The 24,433-nt window shown below is 40.5% G+C and overlaps 1 protein-coding gene across 11 annotated transcripts in view; it reads right to left on the reverse strand.

Annotated features, from left to right (window-relative positions):
• IQSEC1 (IQ motif and Sec7 domain ArfGEF 1) overlaps positions 1–24,433 on the reverse strand; it is a 588,187-nt gene that overhangs the window by 74,442 nt on the left and 489,312 nt on the right. For all 11 annotated transcript variants that reach the window (XM_061618151.1, XM_061618152.1, XM_061618150.1 and 8 more), the window contains 2 exons: positions 4,903–5,185; positions 1,580–2,841 (listed from right to left, as the gene is read on the reverse strand). In XM_061618151.1, coding sequence (XP_061474135.1) covers positions 1,580–2,841; positions 4,903–5,185 — 1,545 coding nt within the window. The remainder of the gene's footprint in view (positions 1–1,579; positions 2,842–4,902; positions 5,186–24,433) is intronic.

Consider the following 24,433-nt stretch of genomic DNA (forward strand, 5'->3'; position numbering starts at 1 on the left):
CTCCTCAGCTGCGCTGTTTTTTTCTTCAACCTGTACAGGCATCATGTCCCCAGTAAACCTGCCATATGTGTAGCTGTGCAACAACCATTGGTGCTGCTGTGATTGCAGAACCAGCTGCAACAGCTCCTAACAAAGTAGCAAGTTACCATGTATTGTGGTTCCTGAGCAGCAGCTGTTGTGAGTGCCCCCAGCAAGCACCAGAACATCAATTCTTGCATGACTGCTGGGTCAATAAAATCTCTTAAGCCCTATATACTCGTGCTAGGCTCTGAGCTGTCATTGCAGGATTCTCCAGTTGTGCATGGAATAGCAGAGTGGTAGATTACACCTTTGTTTAGCCCCAACAGTGTACTAAGTGCTTTATGGAAAGTAATGTGAGCAATCAAAGGCTAGCAAGAATATTTCAATGAACAGAATAAAAAAGGTCTTTCTATCAGATTATACAAATTTAATTAATTCTAGCTCTTGAACTAGGCTACTGTTAGGCTAACCAATAATGGATTTAAAAAAAAAACATTATTATCTTCTGCCATCAGTATTAGTTCAATGCTATCTCAAGAAAGAAAATTATACATTTAAAATGTACAATTTTAATACATTGTGTTACATGGAAAATAAAGTTGATGTATAGCATGGAATGATATTCTGAAAATCAGCCACTCCTCCATCTGCAATACTAACTTAGCTCAGATAGTACTGAATAAATTAAACTCCATACTTAGTATTAAAACCAATACACAGATAGCCCATTTTATAATACCAGCAAGCAGAGATATAGCATATTTAAATACTTGTGTAGATTTAAAAAATAAATAATTTTATTAAATTGGTTTAACTTGGCAGGACAGTCTTGCAATGCTCACATAGTTGGAGAGTATCTTCTAGATAGACAGTATTTTGGTGTGGCATTCAAGAAATCTCCAGATCTTATTTCTGCAGATTTAAATGGAGTTGTACTGTGAATTGTATTATTACATAGATTTATGCTGAATTGTATATTTGTTGTTTGTACATTGATTGACCACTGAAGAACACTTTGTTGATACGTGTTTAGTCATATGTTATGATATTGTATTTCAGGAGTTGTTTTTGTATATACTGGCTATATTTACTTTGGTCATTCAGCTATGACAGATGTGTACATGTTATCCACATGTTTTTAATTTTCTATAAAGCATTCACATCCATATCATAGGCTGTTTTGAGTCAGATTTTTTTGGTTCCCAATTCCTTGTTTTTCCAAACCTCTGACTTCATCCTCCTGGCTGAATGTCTAGGAGGCTAGACTCATTCACATCTTGCTAAACTATAGTACAGCACACGGATGAGGAAATCTTCCAGATATTTGACTCCAACTCCCATCAGCCCCAGTAAACATGACCAACAATCAGAGATGATGGGAGCTGTAGTCCAGAAACATCTGGATGCCAGAGTTTCCCTACCCCTGGTTTAACATGGCAACCTATCACAATCAAAGGTGGGGCATGTGTTAACTCTCACAACGAGATGCAGCCAGTTTTAGTCATCAGGTGACCTGGTGATAAATTTCTTCTCTATGTAGAAAAAGCATTGTACTCACTTATTAAAAAGGTTCAGTCCAATCCTGTAGTGACGTTTCCTGATGATGTCATTACTGAAGGCAGGAGAATCCCAGCTATTGCGAGTCTCTTTATGGTACGTTTGCTTGCTCAGTGTTTGTTCCCTTAGACTGTCTCGAGAAGAAGATTCTGAGCTGCAGTTTATTGTGTCATTGGAATTGGAAGTGCTATTGATGCTATCATTGTCTCCATCAGAGTAATCAGACTCAGATTTGCTTTGCCTGTTTGCTGTTCCATTAATTGCTAAGTGGCTATCAATAGGTCTTGGTCTATGTCTAGTCTCCTGATCCTCTCTGGAAATTATCTTGGTAGGGATGCCATGTGAGATGTGTTTGGGACTACCTTGCTGACTAGTAATTCCTCGATCATATGCATTCTGTCTCTTTAAAGATCCCCTCTCTGAGCGATCACTTAAGTCCACTGAACTGTCACTAGGTGGTTCTATAGTTAGCAAAGGCAGATGATCCATCCTCATTCTTTGTTCCTGTGATTCAAGTGAAGGGGTACTCCTACAGCTTGTGTCTGTATCCATCTTATGATCTTTGTGTGTCATAGACCAGTACTCTTGAGATGGGTTCACTGACCGAAGCCTTAGGTCAGATTCTGTGCTAGATGGCCTCTCTACTGATTGGGAAAGGGGAAGTGGTGGGGATAGTTCTTCTTCATCAATATATAATGTAACATCACTATAGGATGCAGTCATTTCATCAAGTTTCCTATGATCCACATTATGGCTTGTTGGTTTAGTTTGACAACTGTCCCTCTCTATTTCCCGACTCCTGACTTGATCAGGTATCTGCACCTCATCAGAGTGCAGGCTACGACAATTTAGTGCATCATCAATGGACTCTGCAAGAGACTTTACTTGTCTTGAAAAAGCATCCTCCAGTTCCGATATGGCATCAGCAAAGTCAGTGGATGCTGCTGGAGATTTCATTGTAGCTGATTCACCAAGGTCACTACATTCAGATTGGACAAGGGCTCCCATTTTTGATCCATCATTTGTAACAGAAACTTGCTTTCCCTCAAAGTAGGAACTATGGACTTTTTCAGGTCCTTCAAACGAAAACTGCATTCTCATATTGGATAGTACAATGCGTCTTGACATACGATTTTCAGACATAGAACTTCTAAGCCGCTCAAAGTTTTTGTTCATCTGATACTGGCGGAAAGCAGTCTGTATAGTACGAGCAGCATGTCTAGTTATGAGACGGCCTCCATATTTCCGTTCTAGCATTTCAACCTAAAAGAAAATATAAATATTTGATAATACTCATCATCCTTTTATCAAATATTGCATGTTATTCTGATATAGTACTGAGATGAGAGCTTCAAAATTATCTCAGAAAAATGTATCTTCTAGGAATGTTAAGATCTAAAAAAATTTCTGAGATGGAAATATACTCACAGCATGTAAAGAAGACCTCATTATAATAGGAAATTACCTGTACAACATCAAGATCATAACTGTCTCATAAATAATTTTTATTAGCATGGAAAGAGATGCCATCCACTTCTGTGAAACTTATATTCACAGAAACAATTTAAATTGAACATGTAGTTGCGGTTTAAATCTTACAACTTATAGCAGCTTACAATTTAAAGACATTAGAAGGGTAGAGCAGAAATCTCTAAATAGAATAAAATAAACAGAGGTGTTTTTTTTAAGTTGATCCAAGCAGTTAGAATCTCAACAAGAATTAAATTGTGTAAAGCTTGCATAGTTTCTGCAGTGCAAGAGCTCTACAAAAAAGAGATTTACTCAACCACATCAAACTGTTTTTGTAGTTTAATAAAGTGAATTTGCAGAAATATTTTCAGATCTGTAATTAACATACATAAAAAAAGAAAAGAACGTCCTATGGTCCCTCAGTCAATCTTCAGGAGAGTTTAGGATTGCTCCCTTATACAGCTAATGATAAATAGTTACTAAATCTTGCATTTCTTAAGCCTAAATTATATTCAGGGCAGCTATTCACCACAAAAAAGGCCAAAGCTTTGTAGTAGACAATCTGGTTAGCATGCAGAAAGTCTCAGGTAAAATCCCCAGCATGACCAGGCAGGATCCCCCATCTGAAACGCTAATGCCAGTCAGTGTAAACAAAACTGAGCTACACAGACCAATGATCTGACTCGGTATAAGGCAGCTTCCTGCGTTCCTATGTATGTTACAAAGATGATTAATTTTTAACAAAGGAAGGAATGGCAGTCTATGCGCCTTTGGAATACTATTGAATCAATTCCTTGTCAGTTTTTGCTTTCGACAGTTATGAACTATTTTAGTGATGACATTTCACACTGAAACTTTCTCCCACAGGGTTTTCTTCTGTGAAGTAGGATAAAACGTATCTGTTTCACAGTTACCCAAAGGAGATTTAGCAAGCGTTATTATAATCCATATTAATCTATTTTATATTATTTCCACCAAGTATTTAGTGTGCATTTTCCATTATGAAAATTCTTTGTTACATTGATCTGATATGCTGCCAATGTTGTTCATCACTGCAGTAGTGTCTTTTTAAAAGATATATAGTAAAACCTCTTTTAACAACCTATAGTGAATAGGATGTTAAAATTGGAACAACATAAAGTTGAAGTTTAACATATTGCATCTTAGAATTTCTTGCAGTGGTTACCCTTGGCATCCTAGGCATCTAAGCTTCTTTTGAAGTTGTTTCACTCAAGTATTTTTTTAAAAAACTCACAAGATCATAATCCCAACATCCCAAGTCATTTTCTCAAACTATTGGTCAGGTATGCTTTGTTTGCTTTCAAGTGATTCTACTTTTGAATTCATAATAAGAAGATTTGGGAGAGTCACAAACTGTAATGAAAAAGATCATTAGGCCAATCTTGCCCAACACTGCAAAAACTCTGGTTCTTAGTCTTAAATGAAATTTAAAAGAAGCTTTGCTTGACTGAAAGGATAGGGACTGTTAATACAGAGGCCAGGCTAATAGTTTGTTTTTATATTAACAAACTCCTTCTGGTTTTAAATGTGGCACATTCTCCTGTAAAAATCTGGCATAGCTTCTGCGCCACATATGCAAAATCACGACACAAATACTGGGAGACGGTATTAGCTCCTTCTTCGAAGAAAAAAGTATTCTCTTAGCATTAATATTAACTGATGCTTTTAGCAAGTCATGGAAAAAATAGAAGACAAACATTTTTATTACTCAGATATACCAAATTATGGAACAGACTTAGAATCGCATGAAAAATGTATTATTTTCCAGGAATGGCTGAATAGGTTTTTCCATGACACTTTAGCTTGATTCATACAACAGCACAGCTCAAATACCTGCTTATCCTGCAAGTCAGATGAGAGTTCATAGCTCTCTGAAAGTGACCTCGACCTTTTAATAGCTTCTTCCTCTGCTTGTTTTCTCAGTATGGATGTTGAGTGCTGAAGCTTTGGCCTCCGGGGCCTTTGCTGCCCTGGGGAGACAGAATACAGTCCGTATGGAGAATGGTCGTAATGGTCTGGGCTTAGAGCTGAACTGTGAGTTATAGTTCCTTGATGATAGGTAGATGGACTATCCAATGACGTGCCAGTTTCACTTCCAGGAGCTTCGCCCTCAACACTAAAACAAAGAAAAAGCATTACAATTAGGATCACAGCAGCTTGCTACAATGAAGCTCCATATACAATCAATGCATCATATTAATTCATTATATTTGTAATATTCACTTGCAGTCATTTGTTTTGGAAAGCTACAGATCAGGAGTGGAGAAACTGTAGCCCTCCAGGTGCTGTTAGTTCCCATCATCTCTGTACATTAGCCATGCTGGCTGGAACTGATGGGAGTTTATTTATTATTTGATTTACATCCCGCCCTTCCTCCCAGCAGGGGCCCATGTAATCAAACTATGTCTGGGAGGGTCACAGATAACCCAACCCTTCTATGGATTATCATATTGAACACCTACTTATGGAGGTTTTTGTTAAAGTTGTGTCTTTCTCCAGCGCAGGGCTAGCCAACATGATGCCCTCCTGATATTGTTGGGCTACAACTCCCATTAGCCCTGGGCAGCACGACCAATGGTCAGGTACAATGGGAGTTGTAATCCAACAATACCTGTAGGGTGCCACATTAGTTACCCCTACTCTACTGCAATGCAATAATAAATAAATAAATAAAAATTGAGAGATTCCAGCATCAAAGTTACCACAGAGACTTCAGCAAAGAATACCTTGAGTAACTTATATAATGTTTAGTAAACATTTCTGAGAACACTGGTATGTTTCAAAAAATGAGTGTTTTCTTTTAAATAAAAAAGACAAAAAGCTAATAAATAAATTGTAAAATTAAAATTAATTCAAGATTTTAATATGATTTAATCAACCTGTGACCCTCCATATGTTGTTGGACTAAAAAATTCCCACCATCCTTGACATTTGGCCGTGCTGGTTGGGCTGATGTGTGTTGTGCTCTAACAACATCTGGGGTGCCACAGGTTCCACAGCCCTTTTCTATCCATACAAGATTGATCCTTAACTATCACATAGTCCCTTTATGCATGCACACACACAGCGCTTCAAATAGAGAATACACATTTAGAAGTACCATGCCTACAAAGGGAAAATTTGTTTTTTGCAAAAACTGTTATCTTCCTGATTAATCTTATACAATCATGTATTATGAAAACAGTTATTTCTTCCATTATTGATTCTGGATACTTATCTGAAATTGGAACTTTCATCTGCCTTTAGCAATCACATTTTAATCATGCCAAAGTCCTTGTAATGACAGTTTTGATTCAATTCCCATCCTGTATCTTTATTAAGAATAAAGGGGAAGTTCCCTGCACTGCCACACCCTTCAGACACAGCCCTGCCTTGTCTTCAAAACACTGATCATTCTCTTTCTACAGTAGGACCCCACTCATACGGTGGGTTACATTCCAGACCCCCGCCGAAAAGCGGAACTCCATCAGTAAAATCAGAGAATCATAGAATAGTAGAGTTGGAAGGGGCCTATAAGACCATCAAGTCCAACCCCCTGCTCAATGCAGGAATCCAAATCAAAGCTTTCCCGACAGATGGCTGTCCAGCTGCCTCTTGAATGCCTCCAGTGTCAGAGAGCCCACTACCTCTCTAGGTAATTGATTCCATTGCCGTATGGCTCTAACAGTTAGAAAGTTTTTCCTGATGTCCAGTTGAAATCTGGCTTCCTGCAACTTGAGCCCATTATTCTGTGTCCTGCACTCTGGGACGATCGAGAAGAGATCCTGGCCCTTTTCTATGTGACAACCCTTCATGTACTTAAAGAGTGCCATCATATCTCCTCTCAGTCTTCTCTTCTCCAGGCTAAACAAGCCCACTTATTTCAGTCTCTCCTCACAGGGCTTCATTTCCAGTCCCCTGATCATCCTTGTTGCCCTCCTCTGAACCTGTTCCAGTTTGTCTGCATCCTTCTTGAAGTGTGGAGACCAGAACTGGATGCAGTATTCAAGATGAGGCCTAACCAGTGCTGAATAGAGGGGAACTAATACTTCACGCGATTTGGAAACTATACTTCTGTAAATGCAGCCTAACATAGCATTTGCCTTTTTTGCAGCCACATCACACGGCTCATATTCAGCTTGTGATCAACAACAATTCCAAGATCCTTCTCACATGTCGTATTGCTGAGTGAAGTATCCCACATCTTATAACTGTGCATTTGGTTTCTTTTTCCTAAGTGTAGAACTTTGCATTTATCCCTGTTGAATTTCATTCTGTTGTTTTCAGCCCAATGCTCCAGCCTATCAAGCTCCCTTTGAATTTTCTTTCTGTCTTGCACAGTATTAGCTATGCTTCCCAATTTTGTATCATCTGCAGATTTGATAAGCATGCTCTGTACCTCCTCATTCAAGTCGTTAATAAAAATGTTGAAGAGCACTGGGCCCAGGACAGAACCCTGTGGTACCCCACTTGTTACTTCTGCCCAGTTTGAGAAGGAACCATTGATAAGCACTCTTTGAGAACGATTCCGGAGCCAGCTGGGGATCCACCTGATAGTTCCATCCAGCCCACGTTTAGCTATTTTGCTAATCAGAATATCATGGGGCACTTCGTCAAAAGCTTTGCTGAAGTCGAGGTATATTATGTCCACAGCATTCCCACAGTCTACAAGGGAGGTTACCCAATCAAAAAATGAGATCAGATTAGTTTAGCAGGATTTGTTCTTCATAAATCCATGTTGGGTCCTAGTAATCACTGCATTGTTTTCAAGGTGCTTACAGATTGACTGCTTTATAATCTGCTCCAGAGTTTTTCCAGGGATTGATGTTAGGCTGACTGGTCTGTAGTTCTCGGTTCCTCCTTTTCGCCTTTTGAAGATAGGGACAACATTACCTCTCCTCCAGTCATCCAGCACTTCACCAGTCCTCCATGATTTCGCAAAGATAATCGACAGCGGTTCTGAGAGTTCTTCAGCCAGTTCCTTCAATATTCTAGGATGCAATTTATCAGGCCCTGCCGATTTGAACTTGTTCAAAGTGATTAGGTATTCCTTGACCATTTGTCTATCAATCTCAAGCTCCAATCCTGGCCCTTCTACTTCATGTTTCCTGGGAGGGTCACAGATCCTTTTTTGGGAGAAGACTGAGTCAAAGTAGGAATTGAGCACTTCTGCCTTTCCTTTGTTATCTGTTATCGTTTTGCCATCCTCATTGAGTAGCTGTGCCAACGTTTCTTTTCTCTGTCTTTTACTATGGACATACCTGAAGAAAGCTTTTTTTGTTGCTTTTAGCATCCCTTGTTAACCTTAGCTCATTCTCAGCTTTTGCCTTCCTGACACCATCCCTGCAATTCCGTGATACCTGCCTGTACTCTTCCTTTGTGGCCTGGCCTTCTTTCCACTTCCTGTATGTGTCCTTTTTTGTTTTCAAGTCAGCTCTAAGCTTTTTGTGAAGCCACATTGGCTTCTTCTGTTGTTTCCCCCTTTTTTCCTTGTTGTGATTGCTTCCCTTTGCACTCTTAGAATTTCCCTTTTTTTGGAAACTCCCACCCATCTTGGACTCCTTTTCTCATTACGGTGGCTTGCCATGGACCTGTACTTACAACTGTCCTGAGTTTATTGAAATCAGCTTTCCTGAAGTCCAGGGCGTGCATATGGCTGCTCTCAGCTTTTGCCTCTGTTAAAATCAAGAATTCAAGTATGGTGTGGTCACATTCCCCCAGAGTTCCTGTAATTGCCACTTCATCTACCAAATCATCTCTATTGGTTAGAATCAAGTCCAGGATAGCTGATCCTCTGGTTGCTTTCTCCACTTTCTGTAGGAGAAAGTTATCTCCAACACAAGTCAGAACTTTCTTGGAGGGGCCGTGTTTGGCAGAATTTGTCTCCCAACAGATATCGGGATAATTGAAATCCCCCATTACTACTACATCATGCCTCCTCAAAATATTGGCAATTTGCTTTTCAAAAGTTGCATTCTCGTCTTCTCCTTGATTGGGTGGTCCGTAATAGACTCCAAGCACCACATTCCTTTTAGTACTTGCCCCATTAATTTTAATGCAGATACTCTCGGTGGAACTACCAAGCTCATCTTCCTGTATTTTTGTGCAGGGATATATATTTTTAACCTATAGCGCGACTCCACCTCCCTTTTTATTCTTTCTGTTCTGTTTGAACAAGTTATATCCTTCAATTGCTGTATTCCAGTCATGGGAGTCATCCCAACAAGTTTCAGTTATACCTATCAAGTCGCAATTGCCCTCCTGTATGAAGAGTTCAAGTTCATACTGCTTGTTTCCCATGCTCTGCGCATTAGTATACAGGCATCGAAGACCATGTGATTTATGGTTGGCTTCCTTATTACATTTTTCTGAGGATTGTCACTGGTCCCTATTACAGCCGATCTCTCTGTTCCCATTACTGTGCACAAGCCTTCATCAGTCGTTACCACCAAGTTTATGTCTCCCTCCCCCTTAGGATTCAGTTTAAAGCCCTCCTGATGAACTTCTCCATACTGTGGCCAAACACATTCTTCCCAGTCCTTGTGAGATGCAACCCATCATTTGCCAGCAATCCATCTTCCAGGAAGCATAGCCCATGGTCCCAGAATCCAAACCTCTCACGTCGGCACCACCTTTGTAGACATTCATTCACACAAAGTATTTTTCTTTCCCTTTCTACTCCTCTTCTAAGTACTGGAAGGATGGATAAAATGGCGCCCGATGCCTGAAAAACGCTTTAAAAACGGAACAAGTGCTGTATGAGTGAGGCCTTACTCTAACTGAAAGCCGCCGTATTAGCCGGCCACTGAAAAGTGGGCCGCCAAAAAGCGGGGCCCTACTGTATCTTCTTCCCTCAAATAAGACACTGAGATTATACATAAGGTACAACCTTAAAAGTATATATGTGCTATGTTAAAATGAAACTACTGGATAATGGGCCAAATTTTTACAGTGATAGAACTTTTTGATCATGTAGATTGGAATGTCACTCAGCACTTTAAAAAATGAATACACTTTGTTTCTGGTTTGGATGTGCTTCCACCATGATGAACAGGTATAACAACTTCAGTAGAATATCACCAATGTTATAACTCCTCTTCGTATTTTTGATTAGAAATACACTCTCTGTAAACTCCTGAACTCTGTAAGCTCATGATCAGCGAGATTTGGGGTGCTACAATGAGCATCTTGACTACATTCTTGGCAGCCATGTCCACTGTAATATTTGTAGGGAAACTACAGGGGGGGGTATACACTGCCATCTCTGTAGTGACTATAGCACAAACATGTGTGAGGGGGGTGCTTGTGGCCCTAGTATAAGCACAAAAGATACATGCCCACAATATTATTTAACAAAATGTATATACTGCTTGATTATAATAGAACTTATAAGTGGTAAATATCAACCAGCCACATAGTATAGGCATAGCAAAGGCAATGGTAACTCCTCTGATCTGACCACAGTCATTACTGCTGGTATAGCAATCAGGATTACCATAATCAGTGAGCATATTTACATGGCCATGTAAGAGCAGTTAAACACCAATAGTGTACATGCATGTACATTTCATTTTTTTCTGGCAGGAATTAAACAAATCTCCGTGGCGCAGAGTGGTAAGCAGTGGTAACGAAGCCGAAGCTCTGCTCACGGCTGGAGTTCAATTCCAACAGAAGGAGGAAGTTGAATCTCCGGTAAAAGGGGTCGAGGTCCACTCAGCCTTCCATCCATCCGTGGTCGGTAAAATGAGTACCCAGCATATGCTGAAGGGTAAAGAAAGGCCGGGGAAGGAACTGGCAATCCCACCCCATATATACAGTCTGCCTAATAAACGTCGCAAGGTGTCACCCTAAGAGTAGGAAACGACTCGCACTACAAGTGCGGTGACACCTTTACCTTTTTAATATTTTTGTAATGTTTATAAATTAAAGTTAGAATGTGAATTTCACAGATAACTAGAATGGAAGAAATATGAACAGTGTATTAAGTAGGTGAAAGTGAATAAAGACATGAGGTCCATCCTGAATTATTAAAAATGTTAATTTAGTTGGATATAAATTGTGTGTAGATGGGTAAGAGAAACATGCTGAATACAAAATGGAAATAAAAAATGAAAGGCACATCTATTAAGAATTAAACAGACAGAGCCATAAACTTTTTAGAAAAAGAAGCGAGACCACCTAACACCAGTCACTGATCTCCACTGCGGTCCAGACAGGCCAAAGTTTATTGACCTTGAGGGCCCTAGTCAAGTCTGCTTAGGAACCTCACAAGGCCCACAAGCCTTGGTGCCGTCACATGTACTAACCTCCTAAGCTAGACTCTGTAGCTATGAGTTTTAAATACCTCATGCAGTACCAACCCTACATATTGGAAGACAGAAGGCAACTCATTCAATCTTTGAGCACATCTGAGATTTTTGGGAATAATCATACAAGCTTGTCATTACCTCAGGATTATACATTCAGTGACAAATTTCTGTGTCCAGTAGCAAACCTTCAGCAGCAACATCTGACTAAGGGCTTATCCACACATGAGGAGTACCTCACTGCAAATACACTCTGTTTACCTTTGAATTTGGTTAAGAGTGTTCCACACAGTGGGCTCAATTTTAGCTGCAAAGCTGGTGTTTTCTGGCCATACCAGTGGGCATTCCAGTGCGTTGGTTCAATCCTGATGTTTGTTTCTGGCCCACCTTCTAATCTGATATTCCCACTCCCTCTGTTTGCGAACAAACTGGGCATGTGTGATGTTATTTGACCTGTGCATGAGAGCCTTTTAAAAAAAACTGTTTCCTTCCAGGCAGGAAGTGTGCAACTGTGCACTTCCAGAGCAGCTGAGATCCAACAGGGACTTCCACTGGAAGGAGGGGCATGATTTTTGTCGTGTGTCCCCTGCAGCCACCTCATACCATGTTTCAACGGTTCCCCAGTCCTCTGCAGCAGCTTTTCAGATGGCAGAGGGAGACATAATCAGCAAAAATTGCCTTCCCCGTTCCTGCAGTGGATGCATCTGCACCAATAATCTGCAAAATGTATGTTCTTTTTAAATGCATAATTTAATCTACTTCTACTATTAAGAACCTAAGAGCAGCTCTGTTGGATCATGCCAAAGACCCATCTAGTCCAGCATTCTCTTCTCACAATGACCAACCAGATGCCTCTGGGAAGCCCACCAGCAGGACCTGAGGGCAACAGCTGTCTCCCCATTTGTGATTCCCAGTGACTGTTAATCAGAGGCATTCTGCCTCCGACAGTGGAGCTAGTAGCCACTGATAATCCTATCGTCTATTAATTTGTCTAATCCTCTTTTAAAGCCATCACTACTTCTTGTGGAAGCTAATTCCATACTTTAATTATGTGCTGTATCTTTCGTCTGTCCCAAATATTTCAACATTCAGCTTCATTGGATGGCACAGTTTTAATATTATGAGAGGAAGAAAAAAATTTCTCTATTTATAAAGAAAGTGGGATTGGACCAAGATGAAAGAGGTGTGAAAATTGGAGGGAGAAATATCAATAATTTAAGATATGCAGACAATACCATACTACTAGCAGCAACCAGTGATGATTTGATACGAATGCTGATGCAAGTTAAAGAGGAAAGCACAAAAGCAGGACTCCAGCTGAACGTCAAAAAGACAAAGGAATGACAACAGAAGATTTATGTAACTTTACAGTTGACAATGAGGACACTGAACTTGTCAAGGATTATCAATACCTCGGCACAATCATTGACCAAAATGGAGACAATCATCAAGAAATCAGAAGAAGACTAGGACTGGGAAGGGCAGCTATGAGAGAACTAGAAAAGATCCTCAAATGTAAAGATGTATCACTGAACACTAAAGTCAGGATCATTCAGACCATGATATTTCCGATCCCCATGTATGGATGTGAAAGTTGGACAGTGAAAAAAGCGGATAAGAGAAAATCAACTCATTTGGAATGTGGTGTTGGAGGAGAGGTTTGCGCATACCATGGACTGCAAAAAAGACAAATAATTGGGTGTTAGAACAAATTAAACCAGAACTAGCACTAGAAGCTAAAATGGTAAAACTGAGGTTATCATACTTCAGACACATCACGAGAAGACATGATTCACTAAAAAAGACCATAATGCTGGGAAAAACAGAAGGGAGTAGAAAAAGAGGAAGGTCAAACAAGAGATGGATTGATTCCATAAAGGAAGCCACAGACCTGAACTTACAAGATCTGAACAGGGTGGTTCATGACAGATGCTCTTGGAGGTCGCTGATTCATAGGGTCGCCATAAGTCGTAATTGACTTGACGGCACATAACAACTACAAAAAATGTATAAAGAGGGGGAAAGAGCTATGCAAGATACTAAAGCCATGCTCCTACTAGACATTTCATTCAGCCACTCCTCTGGCTTCCGAGATTTTAGCAGGCATAAGCCAAATATTTTCTCTACACCATGCTAGGCACTTGCTTTTCCCAATTTAAACAAACGTGCAGATTGTCAAGAAACTGAACTATGCATTCAATAACACAACCTGTACTTATTCTGTTCATAAACAGCACCCTGAGTATGTTTCACTGGTCAGTTCAATCTGTAATGGCCCCAGCTGGCTGAACAGAAGCACCATGCACAGCTGAAATCATTGCATGACTGCTCCAGCTCCAAATCTAATTCATCATGTCTACGCAAGAGTCAGCCCAAGGTAGACTGGAGGAGCTACAGGATGGCATTCAGCTAAGTCCTACTCAGAGTAAACCCAAGTTAACAGACATTACTAACTTAGGTTCATTAATTTCAGTGGGTCTACCCTGAGGAGGACTTAGCTGAATACAACCCGTAGCCCCTATTCTACTTTGGCAAAATGGCTGCTATGCTGCACCATGAGAAGACAAGCAAAAGTTACATCTTCAATCAACCATAAGTGGCAGTTATATCAGCACTATGCCATCCTGTGAGTTTTCAAGATACCATGTCCCTTAACTGCTGGCACTAAGTACCTGCACAAAGGGGAAAAAGCACATAAATGAGTTCTTATCCACTTGTGGGCATATGAGCATGTTTTTTTGTTAGGGTGTACTTTAAGTCTCATTGCTCTGCTGTTCATTCTGTCTTTCCCCAATGGCTTCTCCCTTTGCTATTAGCTACTAATCCCCTGGATCTCTTTTTAGCAAGTCTGATAGTCAAGAGTCAACCCTATTTTATATTCTGGTGGTTTTAGGACCAGAGAAAATTAAAAAAACAACCTTTATTCTAACTATCTCTACAGTAAGAACATCTAAGGCTGTGATAGGGAAAAAGCCGTATTACAGTAATCCAGCCTGGAGGTTACCAATGCATGGACAACAGTGGTCAGGCTATCCTGGTCCAGAAACGGCAGCAGCTGTCTTACCAGATGCGGATGGGGTATCAAGGTTACTACAGAGGCAAGCAACTTTACCCTCAAAGTGCTTTGCAAACAATTCACAGTGGGCCTCCGAAGGGGTCTAAAATGCCATTTTCTGGAGTTGATGTCAACAGATCCTGGACAATACGGACAAGCTCCACTGGACGGCTACTTGAGGATGCGATGGTGGCAGAGAAGCGGCCTTCTTCGCTTCCTTCACCACCACACAGTAGGCATGGTTATGATGTTTTACTCGTACCCCATCAGCCTCACAGCACATCTTTTGTCACTTGCAAAAGAGGCAATACCGTTTATGTAAATATACGAAAACAACCAACCACAATAGTAACATGTATCACAGGTCTGAAAAGTTGGAAACTAATCTATGTGCTTATAAGCAGCACTGATTATGGTTACTCTTGTTTCCAAGTCTGTGTATTTAGCAATGTATGCCTAAGGGATAAGCAGGTAAACAACAAGTAAAGGCAGGGGGGATTCAGCTGGTAAGGAATGATAGCAGAGCATGAGACTGGAAAAAAATTACTTCAAATTAATTAATACATATATGAGAGAAAATAATACCTTAAAACATTTCTGTTTTCCTTTACAAAAGGAAATTGTATTTTAAAATGAACAAATATAAAAAAGGTACAAAAGGTTTTGCATCTCAGTAAAGTCCTTCTCACCAAAGACTAAGATTTCTTCCATGTTCTCCCAATACGTGACTTACAAATATCTATCCAGCATTTCCCTCTAAACTGTAATACTGAAGCAATGTTTAGCAAAAACAAGATAATCTGTTGGCCTAATCAGAAAGTCAGTCAAGGGTCAGCTAACCCATGGGGAATGTTGAGTTCTGACTGCTACAGAGAAGTAGGTAACTGCTCTGTTCCAATCAAACAAAACCACCAATGTGCAGACAGCAGCTGATTAAAAATAAAACTCATCTTATATTTTGGACTGTGGACTCAGGATGTGCACACTGTGTATCTAGGCTACCAGAGTTGAACCACCTGTCTCACATGAGATAAAGAAGTTTTCTTATTTTCTCTTAAGGATAGCTTTAATTTTTTTACTTAAATTGATTAAATTACTAAGTAAAGATGTAAAACTAGATGGTGTTCAAAGGATCTAGATCTGACCTTCTGGCTTCTGTTCAGTTATATATTGAATATACAATATAAAGTAAAGGGGGTCAGCCATTTTGAAATGTTATTTATATTTTAATATCAATTTACACTGACAAGCAGTTTGTTTCTCAGTTGTTCTGTACTAAGCTTTTCTAATAGGATTCCCACTACAGTACAGTAGTGTTATTTTGATGTAGCTTGAGAATGGCACAAAAATAGACACCTTACCTTACTTTTATTTTTAAAGTTTCTATGCAGATTAATCACTTTTCTATCAAATATTGTCAATATTCAGTCAAAATACTTGCTAACATTTGTGCTAGTATATTTGACTATAATTACCATGCAACACAACAACATACTATGGAAGTCTTTTTTTGTATCCCACTGAAGTAGCAGATTGCAGGCTAGGTTATACAGCACACATTTCTGTGCTGGCACAGTGAGTTTTAGGACTAGTTTCGATAAGCCAATTTCATATGTTCAAAGATAGTGCAGCATTGTAATAAAGAAAAAAAAAGAAACAGATTTATTTAGTTCTATTTTGCCATTTATCTAGATAACGAAATTATTATGACCAACAAGTCATCTTGTGGTGCTGTAAATACCTAATGACCCAATTTTATGTATGTTTACTCTGAAGCAAGTCCCACTAAGTTCAATATGGTTATTCTCAAAATGTGCATGCATTGCAGCCTATGAGTATGGTCAGTTTTTGGCAAAATACCATTTTGACTATAGAAGTTTTGTCTGAGCAACTCCACTGTCCCACCCCCAATCCTATTCACTCTTTAAATCTATCCAACCCACTGGCATAATGTAGCTCATCATAGAATGTATGATATCAGAGCATCACAAATAATCCCTTTCACTTACTTCAATGTTCTAGTCACTGTTATATTCCTAATCACAAACATTTCAAAGCATTCAGCATTAAATGGTCTGAGCATTTCAAGATCAGGTTCCTAAGGTAATCCCATGTGTAAATGCTTTTTAAAAAAAGAAAAAAAGAAAAAAGAAAGAACATCAGGAACTTGTTGTCATGTAAGTTTACTAAAAATGCCATGAAAGAAGGCAAGTTTGTTTTCTGAATGTCATGCACTCATTGGGCAACCATGAGCTGCACGGAATCCACAAACAAACTACCAAAAAAGGCACTGCCCATTCAAACAGACTTCTCTGTCAAAGACGGTGAGTGTTAATCAAACACATCCCAAATGTTTGCTCTGGCATATTTCCCTGCAGTGATGGTGCAACGCTACTATAATTCTCAGAACCAAGTCTTCAGTTTGACATTACATGCCCCACAAATTCTAGAATATTCTAAACAGTTTTCTACTCTCCTCAAAATGTCCTACTGTTTCTAAATATGATTTTTGAAATAGGTTTCAGTCCTCTTGCCTGGTACACTTCAGTGACGCTAATGTAGTATCAGTGGACAGAAATGAACTTCTCTTAAAGCAGATAGAAATAGTAACATGGCAGCTGTAGAAGCAGCTGTCATACTTAGTAGCTTCCAAGGCAGCTGAATTCTGAGGGGAGGAGGAGAGGAAGCCTTTGAAGAGCAGAAGTGAACAGAAACAACACAGAAGAAACTTATGATTTTCATTCTTGATTTGGTGCTAGACTCAACTTGAGGCCTCAAGCCAGACATTCTGTAGTAGTCACCCATCCTAACAGAGCACATAGAATTGTATTCATTGTGCTTTTCATGAACGGACGCAAGTAAACGATGGGAACCCTGAGTAAAAGCCTTATGAGTTCATTCTAGGAATCTTTCTGTCTAGCATTCCCAACACATTGTGTTGTGTGCTCCCCTTTTCACCCAGTAGGAAGCAAACCTTTCAAAAGTCTGGCAGGCTGGAGGACAGACTCGTCCTAACTGCTTTCAGCACTGTCGTATGAGCGCTGTTTATGCATTTGAACTTTCTCCGAGAAGACCTTTTGTTTGAAACCCATAACATATACCTCCTCCAAGTTAGCTGACTAACTCTTTGACCAAAGAGGGCAAGGACTGTCAGAGGTGGGCCGACTATAAGCTTGCAGGATCTATTCTGTTTTTTTGCTAGAACTTTTATACCCGCCAGCCAGAGTCTGGTGTGAAAGACCAGAATAAAAGAATCTAAAGCCCAGGTATTTATTTATTTATTTATTTTATTTCATTTCATTTTTAAACCGCCCATAGCTAGTAGTTCTCTGGGCGGTGTACAAAACAGAGTTAAAATACCATGTTACAATAAAATCCATTTCAAATAACAGGAGAATTTAAAACATTAAAATGAACAATTAAACATTAAACATTAACATTAAACATTAAATGCCTGGGAGTATAACCAGGTCTTAACCTGGCGCCTAAAAGAAAATACCGTAGGCGCCAGGCGTATCTCCTCTGGTAAGCTGTTCCACAATTCGGGGGCCACCACAGAAAAGGCCCTAGATCTAGTAGTAATCCTCTGGGCATCTTGATGAGTTGGTACCCGGACGAGGGCCTTAGATACTGAACGAAGTGGATGGGTAGGTTCATAGCAGTTTGAGTACCAGAACTAAACAGAGCTCACAGTCCTTTAACTCCTACTTACAGGCCCCTCTCAAACCTTTCTTCATTATAGACTCTGGGCCTACCTACCACTGGTATGCATCCCTCAACATACTACCCGTGAGTGAATGCAAGCCCCAACAGAAGAAAAAGGTTGTCCACTCCTGTTTTGGGTGACAAAGGCTGTTATTGTTATTGTTGAGGTTTAGACTTACAGCGGCTTTTCCCCTCTGCAAGGGTGGGGGATCTATTAAGATGGTCCGCCCCCAGAGACTGATGACTTCTGGTGATTTTCAAAGAGCTCTGGGTTGTTTTCCGGCTGATAGGGCTGGCGCTCCTGTCGAAACCCTGGTTGAACTGTGGAATACAGAAATGACCCGGGCAGTTGACATGATCGCTCCTGTGCGCCCTCTCCTGTGTAGAGCTCATAAAGCTCCATGGTACACTCTGGAGCTGAGAGCGATGAAACAGTCTAGGAGACGGCTTGAGTGTAGATGGAGGCGAACTCCTGATGGATGTAATTACGCACTGGTAAGTGCCTATACTAAGTTGTACTTAGGGACGGTGAGGGCAGCAAAAAAGCAATATTTGGCTGCCACTATTACATCTTCCATCTCCCGCCCGGCGGAGCTTTTCAAAATTGTCCGAGGTCTATTGCATTCTGGCCCTAGGGACACGGTGGAGCCATCTGAGGCCCGCTGCAATGAATTTGCTAGGCACTTCCAGGATAAAATCTCTTGCATCCGCCAGGATTTAGACTCCAATGTTATAGCAGTTGAATCGAATGAGGTATCCAGAGCTCGGCCTTGTCTTGATTTTTTGGATGAGTTTCAGTTGGTACAGCTTGAGGACGTTGACAAGGTGCTTGGACTGGTGCGTGCAACCACTTCTAGGTTGGATCCTTGCCCCTCTTGGCTGATAAAAGCTAGTAGGATTGGGACAGCCGGCTGGGCCAGGGAAGTGATTAATGCCTCATTGCGAGAGGGAGTGGTCCCTAGCTGCCTGAAAGAGGCGGTAGTAAGACCACTTCTGAAGAAATCGTCTCTGGACCCAGAAAATCTTAATAACTATAGGCCGGTAGCAAATGTTCCATTCCTGGGCAAGGTCCTGGAACGAGTGGTTGCCAACCAGCTCCAGACACTCTTGGATGAGACCGATTATCTGGATCCATTTCAGTCGGGTTTCAGGCCTGGTTTTGGTACGGAGACAGCCTTGGTCGCCCTTATGATGACCTTTGTCAGGAGAAAGACAGGGGGAGTGTGACTCTGCTGATTCTCCTTGATCTCTCAGTGGCTTTTGATACCATCGACCATGGTATCCTTCTGGGGAGACTCGCTGATTTGGGAGTTGGCGGCACTGCTTGGCAGTGGTTCCGCTCCTACTTGGCGGGCCGTCTCCAGAGGGTAGTGCTTGGGGAGCATTGCTCGACATCCTGGGCCCTCCAGTATGGAGTTCCGCAGGGGTCAGTTCTGTCTCCCATGCTTTTTAATATTCACATGAAGCCACTGGGTGCGGTCATCAGAAGTTTTGGAGTGCGTTGCCATCAGTATGCTGGTGACACGCAGCTCTACTTCTCTTTTTCATCTTTTTCAGGTGAGGCTGTCAATGTGCTGAACCAATGCCTGGCTGCGACAATGGACTGGATGAGAGCTAACTAACTGAGGCTCAATCCAGACAAGACTGAGATGCTGTTAGTGGGCGGTTCTCCTGACCAGATGGCGGATGTTCGACCCGTTCTGGATGGGGTTGCACTCCCCCTGAAGGAGCAGGTTCGTAGCTTGGGAGTTCTTTTAGAACCATCCCTGTCACTCGAGGCACAGGTAGCCTCGGTGGCATGGAGTGCTTTTTACCAACTTTGGATGGTGGCCCAGCTACGTCCCTATCTGGACAGAGAGAACCTCGCTTCAGTTGTTCATGCTCTGGTAACCTCTAAATTAGATTACTGCAATGCGCTCTACGTGGGGCTGCCTTTGAAGACGGTTCGGAAACTGCAGCTCGTGCAAAATGCAGCGGCCAGATTGATAACAGGGACCCGGCGGTCTGAACATATAACACCGATTCTGGCCCGCTTGCATTGGCTGCCTATATGTTTCCGGGCCCAGTTCAAAGTGCTGGTGTTAACCTATAAAGCCTTATACGGCTCGGGACCACAATACCTGATGAAACGCCTCTCCCGATATGAACCTACCCGTACACTACGCTCAACATCGAAGACCCTCCTCCGGGTGCCTACTCATAGGGAAGCTCGGAAGGTATCAACGAAAAAAAGGATCTTTTCAGCGGTGGCCCCCGAATTATGGAACAATCTTCCTGATGAGGTACACCTGGCGCCAACATTATTATCTTTTCGGCACCAGGTCAAAACTCTCCTCTTCTCCCAGGCATTTTAGTATGTGTTAAAATTGTTTTTTTTAAACTTTTTAAAGAATTTAAAAATTTTAAAGTTGTTTTAAATTGTCTAAATATGTGGTTTATTGTATTTGATGTATGACTGTTGTGAACCGCCCAGAGAGCTTTGGCTATGGGGCGGTATATAAATTTAATAAAATAAATAAAAATAAAATAAAATAAATATTAACATCTGGATACACAGGAAAATATTTTTGTTTATTTTGTTCAAAGGCAACAACAGTTTTAACAGTGAACTAATACGCTTGAGAAGGTACCTAGTTCAGAGTCCATAGCCTCTCTAAAATGCTAATTCCATGTATTATTGAAAAGGCTTACATTAGCAAGAAAAACATTGGCCAGTTTATCTTTCTTACAAATGCACAAGATCAGCTGTTCATGCCAAAGCCAAAGAAAGGAAACCTTTAAAGCCACATCACAGTAACACCATGTATCAGCTAGTGTTTTAAATGAGAACTGTTTAAGGCCAAATCCCAACAAGATATGGCTCTTCTAAGAGATGAAACAATAAGGAAGATCACTGGATGCCACATGGGTTTATGATAAATGTTACATCTGAGTTGTAACAGTTGAGATTTCCTATTTCCTCTATTAGTAGCACAAGAATCTCTCCCTAAGCAGAGACCAGAATTGTGTTCTGAAAGATGTATAACAGCAAACATGCATGGATTTCAGCAGAACTTGAGCTTCAGTAAACGATCACCCATCTGCAGGGACCCACTGATAAAATAAAGTTTCTAAGCGGGAGCATGAGAAGACGACCATGGCCTAAGAGATTAAGCTTTAAAAAAGTTATCCTCATAACTTTTCATTTTTTAGATGAAAATGCTTTGGTTCTTAGGTTTAAAGAACTACTAACACTCATATAAAAATAACTTAGTTGAGACTATCCCCAGATTCCAGGTAAGGCAGTGAACTTAAAATGCTGCCCTCATCTATCTCAAACTGCAAAACTCTGACTTGTGTGTTTAGAGAGGTATTCAATTACAGTAGGGCCCCACTCATACGGCGGGTTACGTTCTGGACCACTGCTGAAAGGCGAAAACCGCTGAAAAGTGGAACTCATTGAATAGAATGGTGTGCGATGCCTGAAAACCGCCGTAAAAGTGGAACAAGCACCGTATTTATTTATCTATCTATCTATTTATTGCACTTGTATACCACCCCATAGCCGAAGCTCTCTGGGAGGTTCACAGCAATCAAAAACATTAAAACAAATATACAATTTAAAACACATATTTTAAAAACAATTTAAAACACAATTTTAAAATTTAAAATAATATAAAAACAATTTATGAGTGGGGCTTTAGTCAAATTGCATATGAGTGGGGCTTTAGTCTAATTGCGTCTAATTGAGACCACCACATTAGTGAAGTGCTGTAAAGCAGAGCCCTACTATATATTCTGTAAGTATCATGTGCCATAGCTACATCAGTTGTATTCATAGTAGGGAATAATCATGCAATCTCAGTACTTATAACTGATACTAAAAGATTTTAGTCAATACTATAACATTTGCTTCAGCAGCAAATTGCTTCAGCTCTTCAAGTTACTAAGAACAAACTGAAGAATGAATACATGAATATGAATATGCATTGTATTTGAGAAGAAACTTGTGGAGAAAGGGTTCTTTCTGTCAAATTGTAAAGGTTATAGTTTGCATAGATAGAAAAGGTCAACAAGAGTTACAAAAACAAAAGAGACAGAATTATTGATATTGATTCTGAAGGGCATAAAGATGGAAAGATACAAATGTATAATCGAAAGACTGTGTGTTTTCGATACTTATGCAGGGATAAAAATATTGGCCACTATCCAAAGAAGCACACAACGATTTATGCAGGCCAAAGAGAGTTTTAAACTTTGCTTTCTCAAACAGCAGCCTTCCACACCACCTGGCAAATCTTTCTTGAAATTGAAAATAATTTTCAAAAGCAGTTCATGATATGGCAAAGGGATGTGTTGGTCAATGGAAAATAGTAGTGATGTTAACTTTTCCCTGGGTCACACTAGCCAGGCTCAGAAAACACGCTATTTCACAACAATAGTCCCATTTATTTTTGCACCAATCCATCACTCACCCTGTCTTTCCCACCTATCCAGCTGTTCTAATCCCACCCAACCATTACCTCTCCTGTTTAAAATAACATGTACTCAGCTGCAGCAGCGGCAATGCTCTGACACAGGAAGAGGGAAAGCTGGTAACATACCACTAAGTAAGGCACCAGTAGCCCTTGGGAACTGTTAGTGGTGACCATTATGAGCCCTCAAAGCTTGTATCAGTTCCCAAGGCATCTCAAGTCCAGCGAGTCCAGTGAGGTTCACCTGGCATCTCTAAAAAGTGACTTTAAAAACATCTCATTAGGCATTCTGTAGTTCTTAGGTGCATCTGAAACAGTGCAACCCACATGTTTCACCCACATATGTTCCTTCAAGAATTATGTACATGAACAGCAGAGAGCTAAAATAGGGAGCAGCCTCTATTATGGGCAGGGGATCCATAGTGAGAAAGGAAGATGATTTCATCAGTGAAGTTAGGTAATGGTGGTTAGACAAGAGGAATGTCTGGCCATCTCCTTTATGTAAAGCTCTGAACTCCTACAGGGCTTGGACATTTCCTCATCCTCTATGGCACTGCTGGCAGCCATTTTAAGACTACCACTCTGGAATTGCAGCTAGTCAAACCAAGACAACTTTTCCTCTTAGCAGCTAGCAAGACTAAGCTACTAGACCAAGCTATGGTAGAGAACTTTTAGAATTGAGAGTGAACCCAGTAAAAGGGATTTCACGGCAATTTTAAGTTGACTAGAATCCAAGGTTTTATATTATTTATGTAGAATTTATGATTAAGGCAGGACACTGTTTGATATATGCATGTTACATGTTATCCCTTTGTTACTTGTCCCTTTTGTAAAGAATTACAGTAGGGCCCCACTCATACGGCAGGTTACGTTCCAGGCCCCCGCCGAAAAGCAAAAAAAGCCAGAAAGTGGGGCCCTACTGTATTCCAGCCACCGTGCTCCAGCTGAGTGATCAGCTGTAGCGCAGGGAGCTCCAGCTGCCGAGCTCCAATTGACAGTGATCAGCTGTAGCGCAGTGGCTGGAGCTCCCCGCACTACAGCTGATCGCCCCGCTGGTGCCACCATATTAGCGGAACGCCAAAAGCACAGCCCTACTGTACTTCAGAAGCTAGTGCTGAACAGTGGTGTTGAGCTCCTATGATATAGTGGCTGGCACAATTAACTTTCAGACTTTTTAAAGGCACCACAGCCTTTCAAGAGGCCATACTGCAATCCACTCCTTAAAAAGGCCACCCTGGATCCAGTGGTGTGTAATAAGTATTGGTGAAGAGAGTTTTGGTGTAACAACTTAAAGTGTAATGCAGTGGTTCTCAAACTTTTTTGGTTCGCGGCGCACTGTAAAACATATAAAAATTTTCTGGCACACTTCATGTACAAAATTAAAAATATATTAATATATTTTAAACTATGAATAAAAAACTATAGAAAACTATTACTTACCCTATACAAATGGGTTTCTTCTCATTTTTAAAATATACTTTCATAATATTTGAGGCACACCTAGCCACCTCTTAGGGCGCACCAGTGTGCCTGGGTGCACCGTTTGAGAATCACTGGTGTAATGGATGACAATGATAATCTGCATCTACTTTAATGAGGATTTAGCACTGAATCAGACTAGGTTACTCAGATATTTTTTTATTTATTTAATTTAATTTATATACCGCCCTAAGCCCAAGGGCTCTCTGGGCGGTGTACATAAAATAAAGCAATCAGGAATATATAAATACAATAAAACAATAGAATCAAACCAACAAAGGTAAACAAAAATAATCAAACAGTAGCAAAATACAACAATACATATAATAATACGCATTAAAATGCCTGGGAATATAAAAAGGTTTTCACCTGGCGCCGAAAAGATA

This window comes from Rhineura floridana, chromosome 3 (assembly GCF_030035675.1).
Source record: "Rhineura floridana isolate rRhiFlo1 chromosome 3, rRhiFlo1.hap2, whole genome shotgun sequence".
NCBI lineage: Eukaryota > Metazoa > Chordata > Lepidosauria > Squamata > Rhineuridae > Rhineura > Rhineura floridana.